General features: G+C 35.8%; 2 protein-coding genes across 2 annotated transcripts; one reads left to right on the top strand and one right to left on the bottom strand.

Annotated features, from left to right (window-relative positions):
- Positions 1 to 1,303: 1,303 nt before the first annotated feature.
- LOC104211016 (basic endochitinase-like) lies at positions 1,304 to 4,116 on the top strand. Its single transcript, XM_009760008.2, has 3 exons — positions 1,304 to 1,603; positions 1,942 to 2,095; positions 3,652 to 4,116. The coding sequence occupies exons 1-3, from the start codon at positions 1,333 to 1,335 to the stop codon at positions 4,022 to 4,024; spliced, it is 798 nt and encodes a 265-aa protein (XP_009758310.1). The 5' UTR covers positions 1,304 to 1,332; the 3' UTR covers positions 4,025 to 4,116.
- Positions 4,117 to 19,734: 15,618 nt separating this feature from the next.
- On the bottom strand, positions 19,735 to 21,674 carry LOC138885844 (uncharacterized). Its single transcript, XM_070166829.1, has 3 exons — positions 21,456 to 21,674; positions 20,231 to 20,485; positions 19,735 to 20,055 (listed from the first exon to the last, which is right to left on the bottom strand). Exons 1-3 carry the CDS (start codon positions 21,672 to 21,674, stop codon positions 19,735 to 19,737), a joined length of 795 nt encoding a protein of 264 aa, XP_070022930.1.
- Positions 21,675 to 22,460: the final 786 nt, after the last annotated feature.

The raw sequence follows: 22,460 nt of genomic DNA, 5'->3' as shown, positions 1-22,460 counted from the left end.
AAACCTGCTCTATGAGAAACGAGGGGACTATCTGTATGCGGGTAAAACTAGGGGTAATGAGTACCCCCGGTCGGGCAAACGAGGCAAAGACGTAACTGCGAGGAATCGAAGTCGAAGTTGGGAGCCTTCAATATCAAGGCCTGAACACAACACCTACCCTCGGAGCCATTGAGACCATGCCCCCCCCCCCCCGGACCTGGTCCGAGCTTCGAGACTTTGGGAAGCAATTCCAAACGACCACACACGATTAACAAAGGACCGTGATATACGGGCCCAACCGTATATCATGGCGTTGACCTCGGCCCGTATCAGCGGCATATCAATAATTAGCAAAAAGAAAGATTTTTACCTTTCTTAGGATTGTACTTAGGGTAGAACTCTTCTACTATATAAAGGAGAAGTCTATCATTAAATAAACACTTGTAACACGCAAACCAAGGCAATATACATCTGTTTTCTCTATTTCTAAAAGTTATTCAAAGTTCTTGCTTTTGTTCATAAGTTCTTCATAAGTATTGGCTCGGAACCGAAGGCAGGTTTCTTGTTAAGCTTTTTACCGTGCCTGGACTCAATATCGCCATTGGTTTTGCTGTTTATTCTATCTTTTATTTGCTTACCTAACGTCATAAGTTATTTGTATTTAATTAACACATATTCTTAAAATCGCGTATAAATTCAGTTGTTATCATTTTTTAAGGGTAAACAATATTTCTTTTCCGTATAAGCAATTCTAGTATAGTTTGTACAATAATTCATTATTTATACCAAATTTAATATGAGATAATTTATAAAACACCTAAAAATCAACATAACCTTGATACCGTTTTTCTATCTTTCATTTATTTTTAAAATAAGGGTAAATTTAAAAACTTTTATATATGTACCATATATCCAATTTTAATGCGATAACTACTAGATCTATACATATGTTACTTTTAAAGTGTACATATGTGTTGCAATATTGAACACTAGATTTATACTTGTTTTATTTTATGTTCGGAACAACTAGAGTTATACTACAAATTCGGAAGCAAAGAATGAGTCATAACAGACTGCTCTTTTTGAAAAAAAATATTCTATCCAAGACTCAGCTAAAGTCTTTTTCTGCCACCATCGTCCATTGAGTCAAATAGACCAGTATGACGTGTGATGTGACAAAGAGCATACACATTTGTCATACTTCCCCACTGAGAGTAAATTATGAAATCATCTATCCCAAGGTTGATTTTTTCCTGGAAAATTAGATCCAAAATTCTACGCTCCACTTCAATTTACTCACTATAAATACAACTCTATTATCACCTTAACGAAAACCAAGACAAATAAAACAGAATGATGAGGTTTTGGTTAGTGTCTTTGTTTTGTCTCTTTTGCCTAAAATTTGCTTTTGCACAAGATGTTGGTGCTCTTGTTAGTAAAAATCTGTTTGAGAGAATACTACTGCATCGCAACGATGCTAATTGTCCTGCCAAAGGCTTCTACACATATGAAGCGTTCATAACAGCTACTAGAGCCTTTGGTACTTTTGGAACTACTGGGGACACCAATACTCGTAAGAAGGAAATTGCTGCCTTTTTGGCTCAAACTTCTCATGAAACTACAGGTATTTTGCTTGCTCCTTCACGCTGTACATTCACCGGCATATAATTTATGATTTCCTAGTTTTAATATTTCTTTTATGATCTACAAGGTGGATGGAGCCTTTGTTCAACCGCATATTCACTACTATTTTTGACACGAAACATAAATATATATTTATATAAAAATTCATTCAATTTCAACAAATATTAATGTCAGAAGTATCATTAATTCATTCATGAGTACTTAGAATTTTAACAATTGAACTCGTTAAGTTTAGATAGCGTACTATGATTGGTATATGAGAAATGATACATTAAATCTATGATATATATATATATATATATATATATATATATATAGGAGGGTGGGCAACAGCACCGGATAGCCCATATTCATGGGGATATTGCTTCAAGCAGGAACAAGGAAGCCCTCCAAATTACTGCGTTGCAAATCAGCAGTGGCCTTGTGCTCCTGGTAAAAGCTACTTCGGTCGAGGTCCTATCCAAATATCCTAGTAAGTAATTAACGTTCATTTCCCTCATTTTAGTTAGTATTTATTAACTAGATAATAAAAGTAATGCGGAATGACTTCGTGGCCACTTAAACTTGTAGGTCATTTGATGGTCGATACATGAACTTTAAACTTTCCCATTTGAACACTCGAACTCATGATTTCCTTAACTAATAAACACATTTGACCGTTGACCATATAAACAGTGACAAATGTGATGTGGACAAAACGCGTGTCCGTCACGCAGAAAATATACGTGAATGCAATAATGTGATTAAAGAAAATATTTTATAAATACAAAAAAAATATGAAAAAGAAAATGAAAAAAAGACCCCTAGAATCGAGCGCATCATCTGTGATGTTGCAAGTTAGCAAAAGAGGACAGAATCTAATCCATGTCCAAGTTCTATCATCCGTGATGTTGGCAAGCGCGATAAACTTTCGAGACAAACAAAGAGGACAGAGTCTGGTTCCTTAGAATCGAGCCATTTTCAGGCGATTGGAGTTTCCTGGTGGTCAAAAAGCACTCACCACTCTAAACCATCGATGGTCCGAAGAAAATGCAATCATCGAATTCATCTTCGTCAAAACACAAAAATGACAGATATTTGCAATAGTATTGGGCGGCCTCCAGTGTTTCAAAACCATGAATTCCTATTGATTTTTTCTGAAATTTCAAAATTAAATTTATTTTTTCTAGTCTAATCATAAGTATAATGGTGTTGTGAATTTGATTTAGAAATAAGAGAGGGAAAGAACACTGAAGAAAAAGAGAAAAAAAAAAGGAATAAAAATAAGGAAAGGAATGGAGATGGGTGAACAGAGAAGAAGGGAGTTGTGGGTGAACAAAGAGAAGTGTTAGATCTTTTTCTCTCTTTCTTTTTTCTTTTTTTAATTTGTAACTTCTTTTTTGCTTATTTAGTATTTAAAAATAGGACTCACAAATAGCATATGTCAAGTAATAAATAGTCTAGTATATGACGTATTGTACATGTCAGCGCAATTGATATACACGCACTACTTGATGTATTTATTAGTACTCATTCCGTCAAGTTTGAGTGTTCAAATGAGAAAATTTAAAGTTTATGCATCGGCTTTCAAATGTCCTACAAGTCTAAGTGGTCAGGAAGTTATTCCGCCTAAAAGTAAGGATGTAAAACTAACAGTTTAATTTTACATAGTTAATGATTTTATTTATAACTTGTTGTAACGGGTAATTTGTCACTTTTTATGAGCAGTTACATGTCATTATCTTTGGTTTAACTTTTTTATATTGGTACTGTAAAATCCTTTTTAAACTATCACTCATTTAAAATATAACAACACGTAATTGTCCATTAAAAAAAATATTAGTAATCTAAAAAATAAGGCAGGGTACCTGATATATGCTAGAATACACTAATCGTGTAAATTCTTTATACTATTGAAGTAAATAATTAAGTTGATTAAGTGATAAGTCCATTATCATTTAGATGATTTGACTGTGTTAAAAGATTATTTATATTGTCCATATTTTTAAAAATCACACACTAAAGTAGTACAATAATTTTGTGATGCAGCAACTACAATTATGGACCAGCAGGGAGAGCAATAGGAAGGGATTTGTTAAACAACCCAGATTTAGTAGCCAATGATCCAGTAGTGTCATTCAAAACAGCCTTATGGTTCTGGATGACACCCCAACAACCAAAGCCATCAGCCCACGATGTCATAACTGGAAGATGGACTCCATCCGCAGCTGATTTGGCCGCGCGCCGCGTCCCCGGCTTTGGTGTAATCACCAACATCGTCAATGGTGGAATTGAATGTAACAAAGGTTCAAATGCACAGATGCAGAGCAGAATTGGGTTCTACAGAAGATACTGTCAGATTTTGGGAGTTGACCCAGGCAACAACTTGGACTGTGCTAGCCAAAGGCCTTTTGGCCAGTAGGGACCTTAATCATTTATAGTACTTTTGTGTAGCACTTGACACACTAATAAGGTTTGGTCCATCTAAAAATAATATGATCTTCTCTTGCTTAATATAGAGCCTGAAAAGAGTTTATTGTCAAAAATATTTGTTTATTCGTGTTCAGTGTTCCATATAGATAATCATTGAACAAATGACCAGCACCCCAAAAACAAGTTTAAGTCAGATCACTTAAAATTAATTACATCTAATTTTATTTAATAAGCATTAGAAGTAACCTAAACTAAATGTATTACCATGATATAAGAAATTAAATTACATTGATAGTGTAAAACTGTGTTACACTATCAATATATAAAACTAAATCCAACCCTCCCCCCCCCCTCCAAAGGATTCCATAGTAAAGGGGCACCATTACATTCGATATAAAGTTATCATTGCTCATAAAGATTGGTACTGACAGTATTTTAAAAGGTATTTTCTTGGCGAGCCGCAAGACGAGCCCTAGGGCAGGGCGTACCAAATATGCACTGAGACGTATTAGTGGAATGTGTTTACTCGTAAAACGATATAATTAAATTTGTAACATTATTTATAGACACATGAATTAATTTGATCCAAGAATATAAAATAAGTAAGAACAGAAATAAGGTTATTAAAATAACTTGAAGGAAATACAAGTCGGACTTAGCTTCTTCGGAAGTAGTAATAAGAGCAATATTAAGAACAAAAGAAAGAGAGTAATTTGATATATAAGAGCAGATTTTTGCCTTTACAGATGATTTTTCATGTCCCATTATGGATAAAATTCTCCTATTTATAGCTCTATTTAGGGAGACAAGATCCCTAAATCAAGCTCTTCTTTAATGAGAATAAAACCTCTCTTGATGGCTGCATAACAGTTGACCATTAATACAGAGATTCTTTGTAACGGCTACTCATTGAATGTTGTCTTTTCCAACCGATGTTCTTCCTTCGTTCCCGGTTCCTATGTCACTGGGACTTATTCCGCTCCGGTCATATATTTGTATCTGGTAGCAACTATTTGCTGACTCATATCTTACCTGTCTTTAATTTCACGTGTCAACTCGTCAAGCGTCCGCCTGACATTATTCAATTTACCCCATACAGGACGTAAATATCATGGGTCATAGCCTTAACATTTCGGAAATTCGCCTAGGCATAAGTCCCAATATTGTTGGAGCTCATTTAGGGCATAAGGCTAGAGAACACTTCCAAATTTGAGCCAAAATTGCTTAATAAATCCTTTTTTTTTAGTTATATATCTAAAAATTAATATAGTAAATTTTTAAATGAAAAATCTAAGTTTTTTTCTAATTGTTTATCCTAATTTCATAATCTTTAAAAATTGATTATCCTAATTTCATAATCTTTCTCTGTCACAATCCAAATCCCAACCAATCGGGATCATTGATGATGCCTAACATCGCTTACTAGGCAAGCCAACATACATCATAGAATATGAAAGAATGGCAATTTATGACTACATCAATATAACAATATAAATTAAAAGCAACTCAAAAGGTATACATAATAAGTCTAGAATCAACGCTAACACTCAATCCATCCAAGACGTGGAGTCACAAGTACATGAGCTTCTAGAGTTTACTACATACATTATTTTAAAAGAAGTACAATATTATCCGAAAAGTAGAAACACTACAATAGAAATAGAAAGGTGAATCTAGGCCTACAAACGGAATGCAACTCGACCTCGAATCACCAGACTGGTATCCGCTAAGCACTCTCGAAATTTCGCTATTACCAATGTCTGAATTTGCACAAGAAGTACAGAAGTATAGTATGAATACAATCAACCCAATGTACTCAGTAAGTATTAAGACTTACCCCGACGAGGTAGTGACGAGGCTAAGATAAAATACCTACAATAAATTGGTGCAGTTATATATCAAGAAGTAAGGAAGTGACAGGTAAAGTATCAAGTATAACAATGGGATAATGACAAGTGAAATGGATAACAAGTACACAAGTAAAGGGGCGTAAATTGAAAACATAAAGTAAAATGTCACTGAGTAAGCCTCAACTTGCAGTTTTACAACAACTCTGAACAACCTTTCATAAGTAAATAATGAAACCACAAAACCAAGTCCACATTACGAATATCAAAGTAAAAAAGCAATATAATCAACAAAACTGCACAACATCATCCTTCGTGATTTCACTCTCATCCTCACATCATAATATAAAAACAATCACGAAAACACCCTTCGTGCATATCCTCACATTCATTTAAGCACGAAAACACTCTTCATTGAACAATATCAATATATAAATAAGGCACGAAAATACAATTCGTGCAATAATATCAAAAATAAATAAGGCCCGGAAAAACGCTTCGTGTACAACCGCGCTTCCTCACAAGTACAACAACACCCTTTGTGCATTTCACTCTTCCTCACAAGCACGACAATACTCTTCGTGCATTTAACTCTTCCTCACCAAGCATCACATACAACAGAATACCAAGCAAGGTGGAAAACAAATTCAACTTCAACTATAGTATTTGAACACAACTCATCATATGAGAATCTTCCAACAATTGGCACCAACAACCAATCAATGATTCAACGATCTCGACACCCAATATTTCAAAATGAAAATAACATGAATACAAGAAATTAAAGAATTATACGATCTATTTGAAACATGAAATACATAATACACAAAGTAACATGGAACAAGTTGGGCTAATTCTACCCGCATGATTATCCCATAGCCAACGCATATAAACCCATCACTTTGCATATACGTCGCTCCCAACACATACATCACATAGCAAATAGACTCGATTATATCATATTAACTTCATATCAAGGTTAACCAAGACACTTCCCTCTTTCTGGAACACAATCAACAATCTAACATGACTTCCCCTTTAGAACAAGCCTCCATACCACATGTATCTAGTCAATTATTGTTTAAACAAGTAAAAACAAGCTTTAGAAACTACCCTCAAATGAAAAAGATTCAATCTTTATCATAATTAAAAAAACAAAAAAAAGTTAAACATATACCCAAGTGGTCGAAATTCGAAATTAAGACCAAATTTCGATTACCCATTCACCCATGAGCCCGGATATGTGATTTGTTACGAAATCTGACCTCAATTTGAAGTCTAAATCTCAATTTTACAAAATTTTAAAATTCTACCTAAAATTCTCGATTCTACTGTAGGAATCTTAGATTTGATGATGAAATTCATGAAAAAGTAGTGAAAATTGAAGAAAAACAACTTAAGATTACTAACTTATCAATTTGGGAATAAATTGTTCTGTAAAAATCGCCTCTATAGAGTCTAGGTCTCAAAATGGTATAAAATGAGCTAAGTCCCGAAATTCTTACATTTTACCCAGCTGCACATATTGCAATTGCAAACTCTTGTTTACATATACGATGTTCACAAATCCAAACAGCTGATCGCAATTACAAACCATCCTCGTAGCATCTGATGTCGCAAATGCGACAAAGCCATCGCAAATGCACTCCAAGCTTCGTAATTGTGAAGCTGCCGTCTAATTGATGCTACACATTCCTTACAATTGCGAAAGAAGCCCCATCGTGAATGCCAGCGAAGCTTCGAAAATGCAAAGCTGCCCATCCCAGTCAGTCATTGCAAAATCGAAGCTTGCATTTGCAAATAGGTCATCACAAATGCGAGACATGTAGCCCAGTTACAACAACAGTCACCTGTTAAGCAAAAATCAGTCCTTAACCTATCTGGAACTCACCCGAGCCCCTCCCTCTTTAATCTTGACATCCATACAAGTGTAATAACATCATACAAACTCACTTGCAAACTTAAACGATCAAAATAACATCAAAATTCGAGAATCGGTCATTAAAATCAAGATTTTCAAGTTCAAAACTCAATTTTTCGCATAACGAGCCGAAATACACTCCGGTCATGTGGGATCCCAAACAAATATGTGTACAAGTCTAAATCATACAAACCTATCAGAATCGTCAAAATATCGATCCGAGATCGTTTACCAAAAATATTGGCCGTGATCAATTCTAGTAATTTTTAAAGTAACGAATCCCATTTTCTTTAAAACTTCACATTTAAGCTTTTTGAAATCAACACAAACCATGCACGCAAGTCATAAATCATCAAATCGAGCTATGAGATATCTCAAAATACAAATAGGAGAGCTAATACTCAAAACGACCTATCGGGTCGTTACATTCTCTTTGTTGTTTATTATTGAGTAATAAATACACTTTTGACTTTTGCATGTAAAGTGTAAACTACAATGCAAAGAGTTTATCCTCCAATTCTTCATTTTTCTTCAAGTTTTTTTTTTTTTTGCATTCTTTAATTTATTCTTTTCAACTTAGTTTTGATTTTAGAATTTCTTTTGGTATCGGTTAGTTTAGATATTGTATAGATGACTCGATTCTAACTATTTGTATAATACAATGAGTATTTGTGATTTATTATCTAGTTTTAAATTTTAAACAATAGCTTTATTTTATTGTCGTTACAATATCATTTTTATAACTCTAAGTATGTTCTATCATAGCCATGCAATAGGTGTAATGCATCTTTACGTCTTTCACTTTTCAAGTAAATTTCTTTTTTGTATTTAATGCGCATATATATATATATATATATATATAAGTCTGTCGAAAGGGTTGAAAGGGTTAAAGTTAACCCTCAAACAAATATTGTTCAGGACAATGATAATATTTCTGATAAGGATATTCCTTCTGTATCCGAGATGGATTTTGACCCCAATAGTACTTAATGATTCCATACCAAATTGATTTTAGCCCCAGTTCTCGGGCATGAAAATATATTCAAAAAGGAATTTTTTAGTGATAAATGGAGCCAGTTTAAAACGTGGTTTTTCGATGCTTATAGCAAAGATGATCTGAATAGTATTTCTCAAGAATTTTATGAAACTTGTGCTTTGCATAATCAAATTATGTATTTTGTTCCTTGGTTTATAACAACTTATTTGCCTCTTTATATAAAGGTACTAGAAAGATCTTATAAAGATGGGAGTGGTAATATTACTAAAGTCATTTATCCTCCTCAGGCCCCCTTTATTTTACCTAATAATACTAGTATTACCTTCACTGCTTTTCAAAAATTTATTGATGATAACGTTGCGGCTATTAGTATCGCAGAAATTAATAAATTAATTTCTCAAAATAATTATTTGGGTTTATATGTAAAAATTTTAGGAGAACATATCGGTTCTCTTGATAAAAAACTTGATGATTTGACTATTTTAATAAAAGAAATGACTATTAAGAAAGGACCAACTGATGTTGCCTCCACTTCAGGAAGTAAAACAGTTGATCAAGTTATTCTTACTCATGTTCAAAGACCTCCTGAGATTCAGGATATAAAATTTAAATCTCTTGATGACTTGGCACAACTCCTTGATAAAAAGCTTTCTGGTTTTAATGTTAGACCAATTGATTTATCTCAAAATTTTGCTGATAGAATTGAGACTGTTTCTGATTATAAAACTGAGAAATGGTTAGAGTTTAATAAACTCAAAGGTTTAGTTAAACCCAATAGTAAGTATGCTGACAAGCCTAGGATGCAAACTTACTATTATCCCCGTCCTACTCCTCAAGATGTGTTGATTGAGGAACGCGACTGGAATCAGATTAATACATCTTATAGCGGTTCAAATCATCAAAAAAAGCATTTGATTAACTATGAATAGATATGCTTCATATCTATGTTGAAAAACTAACTTCTCTTGCATATTAACTATGAAGAATCCAGACTCTTTCAAAATATAAAAGAATTTTAATATAGTTTCTTGTCTTGGTTCCAAGATGGTGGCACAGTCGACTCTGGTATTACTCTTATTGTCTTTGCCTTAGTGGCTCTGTCTATCCAGCTGTGACATTATAGCCCGTTGAAGTTGTGTTGTCAAAAGGGCCCTCTTTCACAGTTAGAACCGCTCGACACATGGGCTCAATAAGAGTATGTATCGGATCAGACAGGCCCCTTGCTTGGGTAAAAATGACTTCCGTACAGCCATTAAAACTATAATAAAATCCTAGTATATTTCGAATTTACTGGTCGTGCGGTCTTCCGACAACCTTTAAATATACTAAAGCAGCTAGATCTGGATGGCCGTGCGGATTACCGCCAGCCAATTAGATCCTGGTGTAAAATGGTATCAGAGCCTAGGAATTGTTTATAGTAAATATATAATAGATGTGAAATATTCAACATAGATATGAAGCTTTTGGAATGGATCTGGGATAAACAAGTACTAAAAGTACTAGACTTGAAGAGGTATAGATTTACCTCAAATCATGAGACCATCAGAACCTTACTTAATGGGCTTAGATGTAAGACTCTTAGTGAATTTAGATGGTATAAAGATACTTGTATGAGTAGGGTTATGGAACTACCCGAAAATAAATATGAGCATTGGAAAGCTAAGTTTATAGACGGCCTCCCTTCCTTATTTGCTGAAAGGGTAAGGAAAGTATTAAGGGGTAGTTACGGTGAAATTCAGTATAGTAATTATACCTATGGTAAATTTATATATATATATATATATATATATATATATATATTGAATTTCTTGTCAGTTAATTATTGTGCTTATATATTTATTTATTAATTTATCAAAATTTTAAAATTATATATTCATGGGGCTCAAGCCCTACGCCCCACGACTTTTACCTCGCTCTTTGTTAGATAAAGCGTCCCGTATCTTGCCCATGCCATTTAAAACGCTTGGTACAGGGGCTTTATCACGACCCAAAATCTGCATGGTCATGATGGTACCTAACCCTAATGCTAGGTAAGCCAACATATAACTAGGTAACTCAATTGATAAATGATTAATAACAAGAAATTAAATGATTGAATTCTACACAACCTCCCAAGGGTTGGTGTACAAGTCATGAATCACTATGCTTTAGATTTATAAAACTGAAACAAAGAAATCGTACAATATTTGTTTGAAGTTTACATAAATAGAGTTTAAGTCCTAAACTACCATGAACAAGGGGCGGCCTGAATCTGGAACGGTAGGACATCTTCAGTACAAGTCTTAGTTTTCCACGACTCCAATATCTGCACACAAGGTGCAGATGTGTATTATGAGTATAACCGACCCCATGTAATTAGTAAGTACCTTAACTAACCTCAGTGAAGTAGTAGCGAGGTTTTAAGTTAAAAGATACCTACTTATATTTTTGTGCAGATGATAAATAGAAAGAGCAAATACGAGAAAAGATACACATATAATCATGTAATGAATTGAACAAGAATACAAATGGCAGTGGGCCCCAGAATATCTTCACTTCTCAGTCTCACAACACAATGAAAGGAATCAAAAGACAGGAAAAATCACAATACATGTTCTTCTCCATTTCGGTGCGCAACCCAATCCCCCATATATACATGTTAATCTCATATCTCATATCAATATCGTTGTGGCATGCAACCCGATCCTCCATATATATATATATATATATATAAATCATTATTACAGCGTGCAACTCGATCCACAATATCAACAATATCATATGAAACCACAACAACAATCAAACGCATGAAAAGTTCACAATGCAACACTAAGAAAATGAACACGCTGTATTCGACTAGGTAGTACAACTCAACAAAGTAGAATGAGCAATCCAATATCAACAACTAGTCCAGCATATATAATGACAAGGCTTCCACAAGGTATATCACACAGCCAATCTACAAGTCACCTAATTTGGTTAAGCAAATGAGAGTAATACATGAAACGGGCATAAATTATTAAGAACAGGGATCAAATGAAGGCATCCAATATATGAAATCATGTAGCAAGAAGAAGTACGTTTCAAGTAAAGTCATTTAATCAATGAAAGAATATGGTAAGTAGAGCATATAATAAGTGGAGACATAGCAAGTTAAAACATGTGGTGAGTACAAGCATGTAGCAAATTAAGGCATTTAACAAGTAAATCATGTGACAATTAGAGGCATGTAACATATGGCTAGTGTTGTGCCCCGTTTTCTCGTAAAAGTAGGCTTCGACATGTGAAACCTCTTTTAAATATGTGTTAAAAGAGAAGAGTTTACACCTAATAATTTTAAGGTGCGTTAGGGCACCTATTTACAAATAACTCTATTTGACTAGTCAACGCTACCAAAGATCGGGTAAGGGCTTAAATTACCCCAAAGGGAAGGTGTTAGGCTCTCTTCGAGGTCCACAACTGTGGGTCCTAGCCGAACTTTAGACTATGTAGATTATGTGATTAGGCTAGGTGACCAAATAAATAGAAGGGAAAATTCAAAAGTTGTAGAGTCTTATTAAAACATATGAGAATCGGTACAAGTCTTAATAAATACAAAGATACAAAATACGTTGATCTATGTCAAATGACTAAGTGTGAATAACACCCACATAAAAGGGAGGGGTGTCCTAAATTTTTTTAGCCTAAAGGATGACCCCGTGCAACATAAATAATACTTCTCAACTCCCTTAAGGTTGAGGTTGCTCGTATTATTCAGCGGGTACAGACTATCATCTCCTGCTACCCAATTACTATGTTGAAGTTGTTTACTTAATGACATTCTAATTCAATTCTAAGTCGTACCCTATGCGTGCACTACCCGTCGCATGCCTATGGTCCAAGAGGTTTTGGACCTACTATTAGGTGGTTCTAGACTTTACTTAGGTTGCTCAAAAGGATAAAACTAGGCGACATTCAAAACAGATAGGACTGTATACAATAGCAATAAAAGGCTTAAGTTAACCTCCAAACATAAGCACGCAAGAACGCAGACAGATTTCTGGTTAGGCAGTAGACAAAATTAAGACGTATTAGAATCATTAACTCCTATAGGAATGATTTTTATATGGTTCCAATATTATACAAGCAGTGTTGTAGTTTCTGGACTAATGTATAGGTAGATTAGAGCGTTACAAATCCTATAGACATAATTTCTAATCGTTTGCATAATAAGGTAGTGAAAATAATCCCAAAATTCTAAATTACTAGCGCTGATTTTATAGAGACGCGTCTTCGACAGGTGACAATACCATATAGACATGATTTCTTATAGTCGCATCATTAGACAGTGAAGTCGCTTGAAAATATAGGATTAGTAGTGTCAATAAACAACCTATAATCAGGATTTCTAATATTTGACAATTAGACTTGATTATATAACACTTCATCTCTATAGGCATGTTATCTAAGTGAGAAAATACAAAAGCAGCATGAAGAAGTTGATTAATTATTAAAACTTATAGCCATAGTATCTTGATTAGCAAAGGTATTGCATTGTTGTATCTTATAGGCATATTATCTAAGAGCGTTGAATAGTAGTCATGAAAACAAGTGTCACATATTTTGACAAGTGATGTGTGCACGTGATTCCAATAGGCATGATTCCTATCAGTGTGTACCACAACCAAAACAAATAAAGCATGTTGGACGTTATAGACCTTATAAGGATGTTTTCTACCCATTCGTTATTACAAGTTATTACAGTCCGAATGAAATAATCAAATATGAATAATTATATATAGGCCCAATATAGATAACCTAGTGCTTTTCTAGGCCTTCGACAGCTCTAGTAGACTCAGAACCCAGCTCATAAAACCAGCAGTAAGTCCCCAACAGCCAAGCCCAACATCACATAAAACAGACACAAAACCCTAATGAAGGATTCATACATGATTACAAACAACAGACTATATATTGAACTAACTAATCCACGAAAGAAGCACACAAACTTATTTTCTTAAGACTGTAAAACTAATTATCACCAAGATGTATAGACAAATTCATGTGACATGTTGGCAAGACGCGTTCATGCTTGCATTTTCCAGTTTTAGGGGGACATGAGGGATCATTATAGGATAACAAACTACTTCTAAAGAAGCTTCAAACATTAGTATAGTCAAAATTGCTTACGACAATTTCAAATAGGGGATCTAATTATTAAAGCTTAAGGATCAACAGAGAACAGCCTTAATAGAAATTATAAAGGTTCATAACAAGTAAAATAGTATAGCATGTGCAACATTAGTAGAATTGAGGAGGCATATCACTTAGATCAATATGGTAAGCATACATGCTTAGTTTTTTAGAACAGCAAGATTATAGCAAAGCATGTGGTAGCCTAAAAGAGACTCAAAACTAGGAATTTAAGGCGTGAAAGTCTAACAAAGTCATAGTTAGAGAATAGTAAGTAAACAAACAAGTAGGTATTCATGGTCTATAGCAGCTAATAAGGATCTTAATCATGCTGACTGCAACACAGAGATTCCCAAGTTCAAGATTATCATGGTAAAACATTGCAAACTTAAGGTTAAACAGAGTAGACAGATTTCAGAGCTTAAGCCAGTCAACTATACATGATCATGGAATCTAAATGTATTAGGTCTTAACTAGGAGCATTAACAATGCCAAATAATATAGGATTGACCAAACACCAAAGACACAACAACATGTTCGATTAAAGTATTGCGACAACAGTTTTGGCTCATGTAAGCAGGTAAGAATAGAGTTAACATAAAGGACTCAAGGCAAATTATGGGAAGGAGATGATTCCCTAGGAATTTCAATGCAAGAATTTAGAACAAGACATGAGAAAAACTCATAATAAACAACGAAACAACAAAGTAAACTTAAAGGTACACAGTCATTCAAGCTGAACATAAGAATTTAGATAGGTTATGACATTCAAAGACTTAAAGTTACAGGATAGCTACAAAGTAGGTAAAATAACATGATATTGGAGTCATATTGGTTCAAATAACATAGGTATATGAAGCTCTGGAAACAAGCAAAAGATAATATAATTGCAAAAGTCAAGACACTCACCAGTTTGCAGATTCAAAAAACAACATCGAAGAGAAGGCTATGTGTCAGAAATAGCTCGAATATCACCAGCAAAGAGAACAACCAAAAGACCCAAATACTAGTGCATCAGAGTTCACAAGAGCCTCAAATGAGCCCCGAGCAGTGCTTGCACTAGGGAGGTCATTAGAAAGGGTTCTGATGGCCTTGGCTTTCAGCCGGCCAAGAGCAATAGATTCAGAATAGTATTAAGTGAATGAGAGTATGGGAGAATAACAATGAATCCGGTCCTTTTTAGGGGAACTAGGGAAGGTGTTTATATAGTATTGAAATTGAATGAACAAACAACGAAAATAATCGATTAAACAAAAATAAGAAAAGAAAATATCGCATACAATCAGTAAAAGAGCCAGCAAAGGAAAAAATCAAATTTCAAACCCTAGTTAGGGTTCAATGACTGAAAATCGACCTGTTGATGTAGGGAATCAACCCATTTTCTGTGTATATGGACGAGATATCGTCCAACTCTTGAAAATCAAAGTTGAATGGTCTAATCTGGAATGGTGATAAGGCCAAAATAAGGGCGATTACTAAGTAACATCAAGAGCGTGTGAGTATTAGTAAGACAGTGAAAATAAGTTAAGTAAATCATAGGACTCCATAGTATAACGAATTTGGAGAGATTTTGGGAGTAAGACAGCTAGGGTTCGTAGAAGATGAGAGCTTGTAAGGGCGGCTGGGAAAAGAGAATGGTCTCTAGGGTTTTGGGGTGGGGATATAAGGAAAGGGTAGGGATTATTATGGGTCATTGATCATTTGAGATCAACGACCAGGATAAAAAAAGGGAGTGGGGCGGGTTGTTTAAACGGGTACCGACCAGGTTGAGAGTAAGGGGTCGTTTGGTTTGGGCTAAGGTTGATTGCGTTAAGGTTCTGGGTGTTTGGGCCATTAATTTGGTCCAAAAATTGGCTTGGGATTGGGCTACAAATTAAATACACAAAATTGTTTAAATAAAAATAATTAATAAATAATAAAATATTACATATACAATCAAATGAATGAAAATAATAACTTAACATTATAAAAAATATAAAAAAACTATTTTAGCATGAATAATATAATAATTGTAATTACGCATAGCATATAGACTATTATTGCAAAATTATGTAAATAGCTTAAAAATACCAATATAATTATGTCAAATAAAGTAAAAACATTATTAAGTATATATGTGGATGAAAATAATATATTTGGATGATTAAATCATCCCAAAATAATTTAAGGGGTAATTAATACATATTCAAGTGATTTAAATGCGAGAAAATTAATTTTCAAGCTAAAAAATTATAAAAATTATAGAAATTACTTGTATAACTCTTATAAACTAAGTAATGATGTAAACTGATATTTTGAAAGTACATATACTATTTGAAAAATATGATGGAAAAATTGGATATCAACAACTGCGCCTCTTTATCCGGAATGATGAAAGAGTTGTCAAGCAAAGAAAATGATGACCAATTTTGTTCGAATTGAGTGAGGAATGATGTATTTTTCAAAAAATAGGGATCGAACCCTGGTTTTTGAGTTGGCTACATATCCTTGGTGTTACAGGAATAAAGTCGTGTGTAGTTCTGGATCTAACAACGAACGAAATCGTGAAGTTGTTATAAGAGTAGTCGTACGTTTCAAAAAGGATCTTTTGGGTACGATAGTATCGTAAGTAACGGATAATTTTAGGTGGAGCCATGAATGCGAAGCGCACGTTACAGATGTACGAGGCAGATATTCGAATGGTTATAGAACAAAGGTAATCAATTGTTGATCATCGGTTACATTTGAGGTGATCGAAGGATGTGAACGTTGTGAATAGAAACCGGAGCGAGAATTGCTCCTATTTGTAGAACGGCTTCCTCCCGAGTTACATGCAAAACTTAAAACACGGTGCATTCGAATATATATGGTTTATTGTAAAAATTTAAACATGATGCAAATTTCCTTCGGACCATGACAGTTGTCTTTGGACGATGAGGATGATGTCCTTAGAGATGTCCTGGGCCATGAAGTGTATGATAAGGGATTTGTAGGCCATGGAATGGTGTCCTCGAGCCATGGGGATGGTGCCTCTGGACTATGATGCCTTTGAACAATGATACACAATTTTGAGAGATCCTCCGTCCATGACATAATGTCTTCGGGCTATGAGGATGATGCCCTCAGACTATGACGCCTTCGGACAATATGGCGATGTTTCAACCTATGAGATGCAATGATGTGGTGATATTTATCGTTTGATAGAGGAAACGGGTAATGCTTAGTCTTATGTGAGAATGGGATGAGACAAGGCTTAATATTATATGAGATGAGGGCAGTGCTTAGCCCGATGCAAAGAGTGGAGATAATACTTAGTCTCATACAAGGAAAGGTAGCTCTTAGACTTATGCAATAATGGGGGCAATGCTTAGCCTCGTGCAAAAATGGAGACAGTGCTTAGTCTCATGCAAGGAAAGGCAATGCTTAGTCGTATGCAATGATGGAGGTAATGCTTAGCCTCATGCAAGGAATGGAGACAGTGTTTAGTCCTACGCAAGGAATAGAGACGATGTTTGGCCTCATGCAAAGGAAGACATTGCTTAGCCTTATGCAGTGTAGAGGTAGTTCTTAGCCTCTTGCAACATAAGAGCAGTATTTAGCCTCATGCAAGGAGTAGATATAATGTTTAGTCTCATGCAAAGGAAGGCAGTACTTAGACTTATGCAATAGCGGAGGCAGTGGTTAGCCTCATGCAAGGAGTAGAGACAATGTTTAGTCTCATGCAAAGGAAGGCAGTGCTTAGCCTTATGTAGTGTGGAGGCAGTTCTTAGCCTCAGGCAACAGGAGGGCAGTGTTTAGCCCTCTGCAAGGAGTAGAGACAATGTTTAGTCTCATGCAAAGGAAGGCAGTGCTTAGCCTTATGCAATAGCGGAGACAGTGCTTAGCCTCATGCAATGTGAGGGCAGTGTTTAGCCCTATGCAATGATAAGGGCAGTGCTTAGCCTATACAAGAAAAGAAATGACTAATGTGAGAGGATAAAATCATTTCTTAGCTTTGACACGTTTGCGTTTGGCGACTTTTGTCATTATGAAGATAGTGATATTGCTGTGTGTATGTATTTGCGGTTGTTCTTGTTATGTTCATTGTGCATTCATCCAAAGAAAAATTGTGAGTTTTGCGGGGGGAAAGGTTGGTTCGTGCTCTCAATTCCTTATTTTGCCTTTGCTCTTGTCTCGAGGTCCTGCTTGAGTCACCCTTGATAACATCTGGCTGCTATATAAAAAATAATATTTTCAAAAAACACGCATTTGTGATAAACTGCTTGTATAAATATGTAGTTGTTTTGAAATATGTGATAATGCATGAGAGCATATAATTTGTTGAATTGATGAATGTGACATGCTTTTGAGACATTGCAACCTCCTTAACTCGAAATTTTGAGGATCCTCCTCAAAATTCTTCCCCAATTTAAATGCGTACTTTTGGCAATACATTCCTTGGCAGTTCCAAACATGATAAGATCGGGAGAACTCGAGATCTTGCCCCAGATTCTGTGCATAGGGGAAATGAAGATTTTATTATGATTTGACTGAATCCATAGGTCTATCTATGTATCCTCTCTTAAACGGGAATCAGGTCAAGCGTAGTTCAGCTACATCAAATAAAAAGTGCAAACATAATCTTAAACGTAGTATCTATTGACTGCATCTAAATTGATAGGTTTTGGCCAAATCTCTCCATCCATTTATTCAAGTATAAGTGCTCCTCCTGTTAATACTCGGTGAACCATGTAAGGGCCTTGCCAGTTGGGTGATAATTTTCCCCTTTACTTCATCTTAATGTGGGAAGATCTGTTTCAGTACCAATTTCCCCGGTGTGAATTTCCTCGACCTAACCTTTTTTGTTGAAAGCTCTTGCCGTTCTATTTTGGTAAAGTTGACTGTGACATACTACGTTAATTCTTTTCCCATAAATGAGAGCTAATTGTTCATACCGTCTCCATACCCATTCCTTGTCGCTGAGCTCGGCTTCTTTTATGATTCTTAAGGAAGGAATTTCTACTTCGGTGGGAATAACAGCTTTAGTACCGTAAACCAGTAGATAAGGGGTTGCCTAATGGAAGTACGAACTATGGTGCGATACCCGAGCAAAGAAAGCGGTAGATTCTCATGCCATTGTTTGAAATTATCTACCATTTTCCTCAATATCTTCTTGATGTTCTTGTTGGCACTTCTACGACTCCATTCATTTGCGACATGTATTCTATAGAATTATGATGCTTGATCTTGAATGTTTCACTCATGGCTTTCATCACGTCACTATTGAAATTGGCGGCATTGTCAGTAATGATTGCCTCAGGTACCCAAAATCGACAAATGATGCGGTCCCGAACAAAATATGCTATGATCTTCTTAGTTACAGCCTTATAGGATGCGGCCTCAAACCTTTTTGTGAAGTAATCTATATCTACCAAAATGAACCTATGTCCATTTGAAGTAGCGGGTTCGATTAGTCCGATGAAATCCATACCCCAAGCGGAGAAGGGCCAGGACAAACTCGTTGCATTGAGTTTGTTGGGCGACACTCGTATCATATCAGCATGTATCTGGCATTGGTGACACGTTTGAACATATTTGATGCAGTCTGTCTCCATAGTCATCCAGAAATACCATGATCTTAATATCTTCTTGGCCAAAACAAAACCATTCATGTGAGGTTCGCAAGTTTCGACATATATTTCCTCGAGCAATCTAGATGCCTCCTTGGCATCGACACATCGCTGTAATCCCAGGTAAGGAGTCCTTCTATACATAATTCTCCCACTTTGAAAGAAATGGTTGGCCAATCTTTGAGGAGTGCACTTCTATGTGTGTGTAGCGTGCTCTAGATATTCTCCCTTTTCCAAGTATTCCTTGATGTCGTGGAACCACATATTTTCGTCAATCTCTTCTTCAACATGAGCACAATAAGCTGGCTGCTTATGAATTCCTATTAGGATATGAGCGATGAAATTCTTATCTGGGTGTTGTATCATGGAAAACAAAGTGGATAATGTATCTGCAAACTCATTCTGAATCCTTGGAACATGTTTGAACTTTATCTTCGTGAACCTTTTGATCATCTCTTGTACACAATGCAAGTATGGCAATATTTTGGTGTTCTTCGTAGCCCATTCTCCTAGAACCTAGTGCACCAATATATTTGAATTTCCAATTACCAGCAACTCCTGAACGTTGATGTCAATGGCCAACCTGAGTTCCAGGACGCAGGCCTTATGTTTCGCCATATTGTTCGGAAACCTAAGTTTTGCGGATACCGAATAGTGTTGACCGGTTTCTAATATAAGACAACTCTGATACCCACTCCTTTGAAGTTTGTTGCTCCGTCAAAGAACATCCCCCAACCATCGTACGTCTTGGTAATATTTCTCCTACAAACGACGCATCTTCATTGGGAAAGTACGTTTTCAATGGTTCGTATTCTCCGTCTACGGGATTTTCTGCCAAGTGATCCTCCAATGCTTGCCCTTTGACTGCCTTCTGAGTTACATAGACAATGTCGAACTCACTTAGCAATATCTGCCACTTTGCTAATTTACCTATAGGCATGGGTTTCTGAAAGATGTATTTTAGCGAATCCATCATTGATATGAGATATGTAGTGTACGCACAAAAATAATGTCTCAACTCCTAGGCTATCCATGTCAAAGCACAACAAGTGCATTCCAACAAAGAGTATCGGGCTTCGTAAGGAGTGAACTTCTTGCTCAGATAATATATCGCCTACTCTTTCCTTCCAGTTTCATCATGTTGTCCTAGAACACAACAAAAAGCCCCATCCAACACAGACAAATAAAGCAGTAGAGGTCTTCCTGGTTCCGGTGGTACAAATACAGGTGGTTTAAAAAATACTCATTGATTTTGTCGAAGGCTTTCTGTATTCTTCTGTCCAGCTCATTGCAACATCTTTCCTTAGCATTCTGAAGATTGGCTCACATATCATGGTTGATTGTGCTATAAAATAGTTGATGTAATTGAGGCTCCCTAGAAAACTCATTACATCTTTCTTATTCTTTGGCAATGGCAAGTCCTGGATAGCTTTGATTTTTGCTGGGTCTAACTCAATACCTCGACGACTGATGATGAATCCTAGTAACTTTCCAGTAGGGACTTCGAAGGTACATTTTGCAGGGTTCAACTTCAAATTGCATTTTCGAAGCCGGTCAAAAATATTCAAGTCTACTATGTGATACGAACTCCTTTTAGATTTGATGATAACATCATCCACGTACACCTCTCTTTCCTTGTGTATCATGTCATGGTAGTCATCATGGCCCTCATGTAGGTGGCCCTAGTATTCTTCAAACCAAAGGGAATCATTTTGTAATAATATATTCCCCATGTGTGATAAAGGCAGTCTTTTTGGCATCCTCTTCATCCATCCAAATCTGATGGATCTTGCGAAGAAATCCACAAAGGATTGGAGTTCATGCTTGGCGCAGTTGTCAATCAGTATGTGTATGATGGGTAGCAGGAAATCATCCTTAGGACTCGCTCTGTACAGATCTCGACAATCAACACATACTCTTACTTTCCCATCTTTCTTTGGAACTGGCACAATGTTGGCTAACCAAGTCGGGTATTCGACCACTCGGAGAACCATGGCTTTGATTTGCTTGGTGACCTCCTCTTTTATCTTCAAACTCATATCTGGCTTGAACTTTCTGAGCTTCTGCTTTACCGGTGGCCACATGGGATTGATGGGTAGCTTGTGAGCTATTGTGGATGTGCTTAAACCAGTCATATTATCATAGGACCATGCAAAGATGTCCTCATACTCCTTTAAGAATATGATATACTCTTATTTCTTTGACAGTGATAGATGAATACTTATACGATTTTCCTTGACTGTTTCAGAATCCCCTAAGTTAACGGCCTCAGTTTCCTCCAAATTAGACTTTGGTTTTATTGTAAATCTCTACTTTTTTGACAATTTCCTAAGGTGTTACATCATCTTCCAGATCTTCTGAATCATTGTCCTTATGTTATGTTGTCTCATACATGTCACAGTCATAGGTACATCAGGATATGTAATGATTAGTAATGCATTAATAATAAATATGAAAAGTAGTAATGCATTAATAAAAAATTTAAAATGTCAACAAGTAGGACTCGATGGCTCGAGTAATTATTTCAAAACAAAGTACTGAAAAATGTCTTAAATGCTCAAAACTAATTGACAATAATTTATAGTAATTTGCCAAGCCACCCAGAAACTCATTGAGCCCGGGATGGTGCGGCGGTCCAATTCTTGAGAACAACTCCTTCTTTCATTGTTTGAAAGGTAAGGTTTTCCTCCTCCTCCTCCTCAACAATTGAACTGCAGTACATGTCTTCTTCATCTAGAAACAGCTTTCTCATGTCGGCCAAAATCTCATCTTCCTCAAATCCCCACATCATGTCAGCCTGATAGAATGTCTGACTCAAAGGTGGTACGGGCTGTTCCAGCGGATAATAAGGGGCATGCCATGGCGGTGTCCAATCCTGATATTCTTGCCATGTAGATTCATATCCGAGTCCAAAGGTCATG

The sequence above is a fragment of the Nicotiana sylvestris genome, chromosome 2, assembly GCF_000393655.2.
Source record: "Nicotiana sylvestris chromosome 2, ASM39365v2, whole genome shotgun sequence".
NCBI classification, from domain to species: Eukaryota; Viridiplantae; Streptophyta; class Magnoliopsida; order Solanales; family Solanaceae; genus Nicotiana; species Nicotiana sylvestris.
The sequence above is the reverse complement of the archived record's forward strand: the minus strand, read 5'-3'. Positions and strand labels throughout refer to the sequence as shown.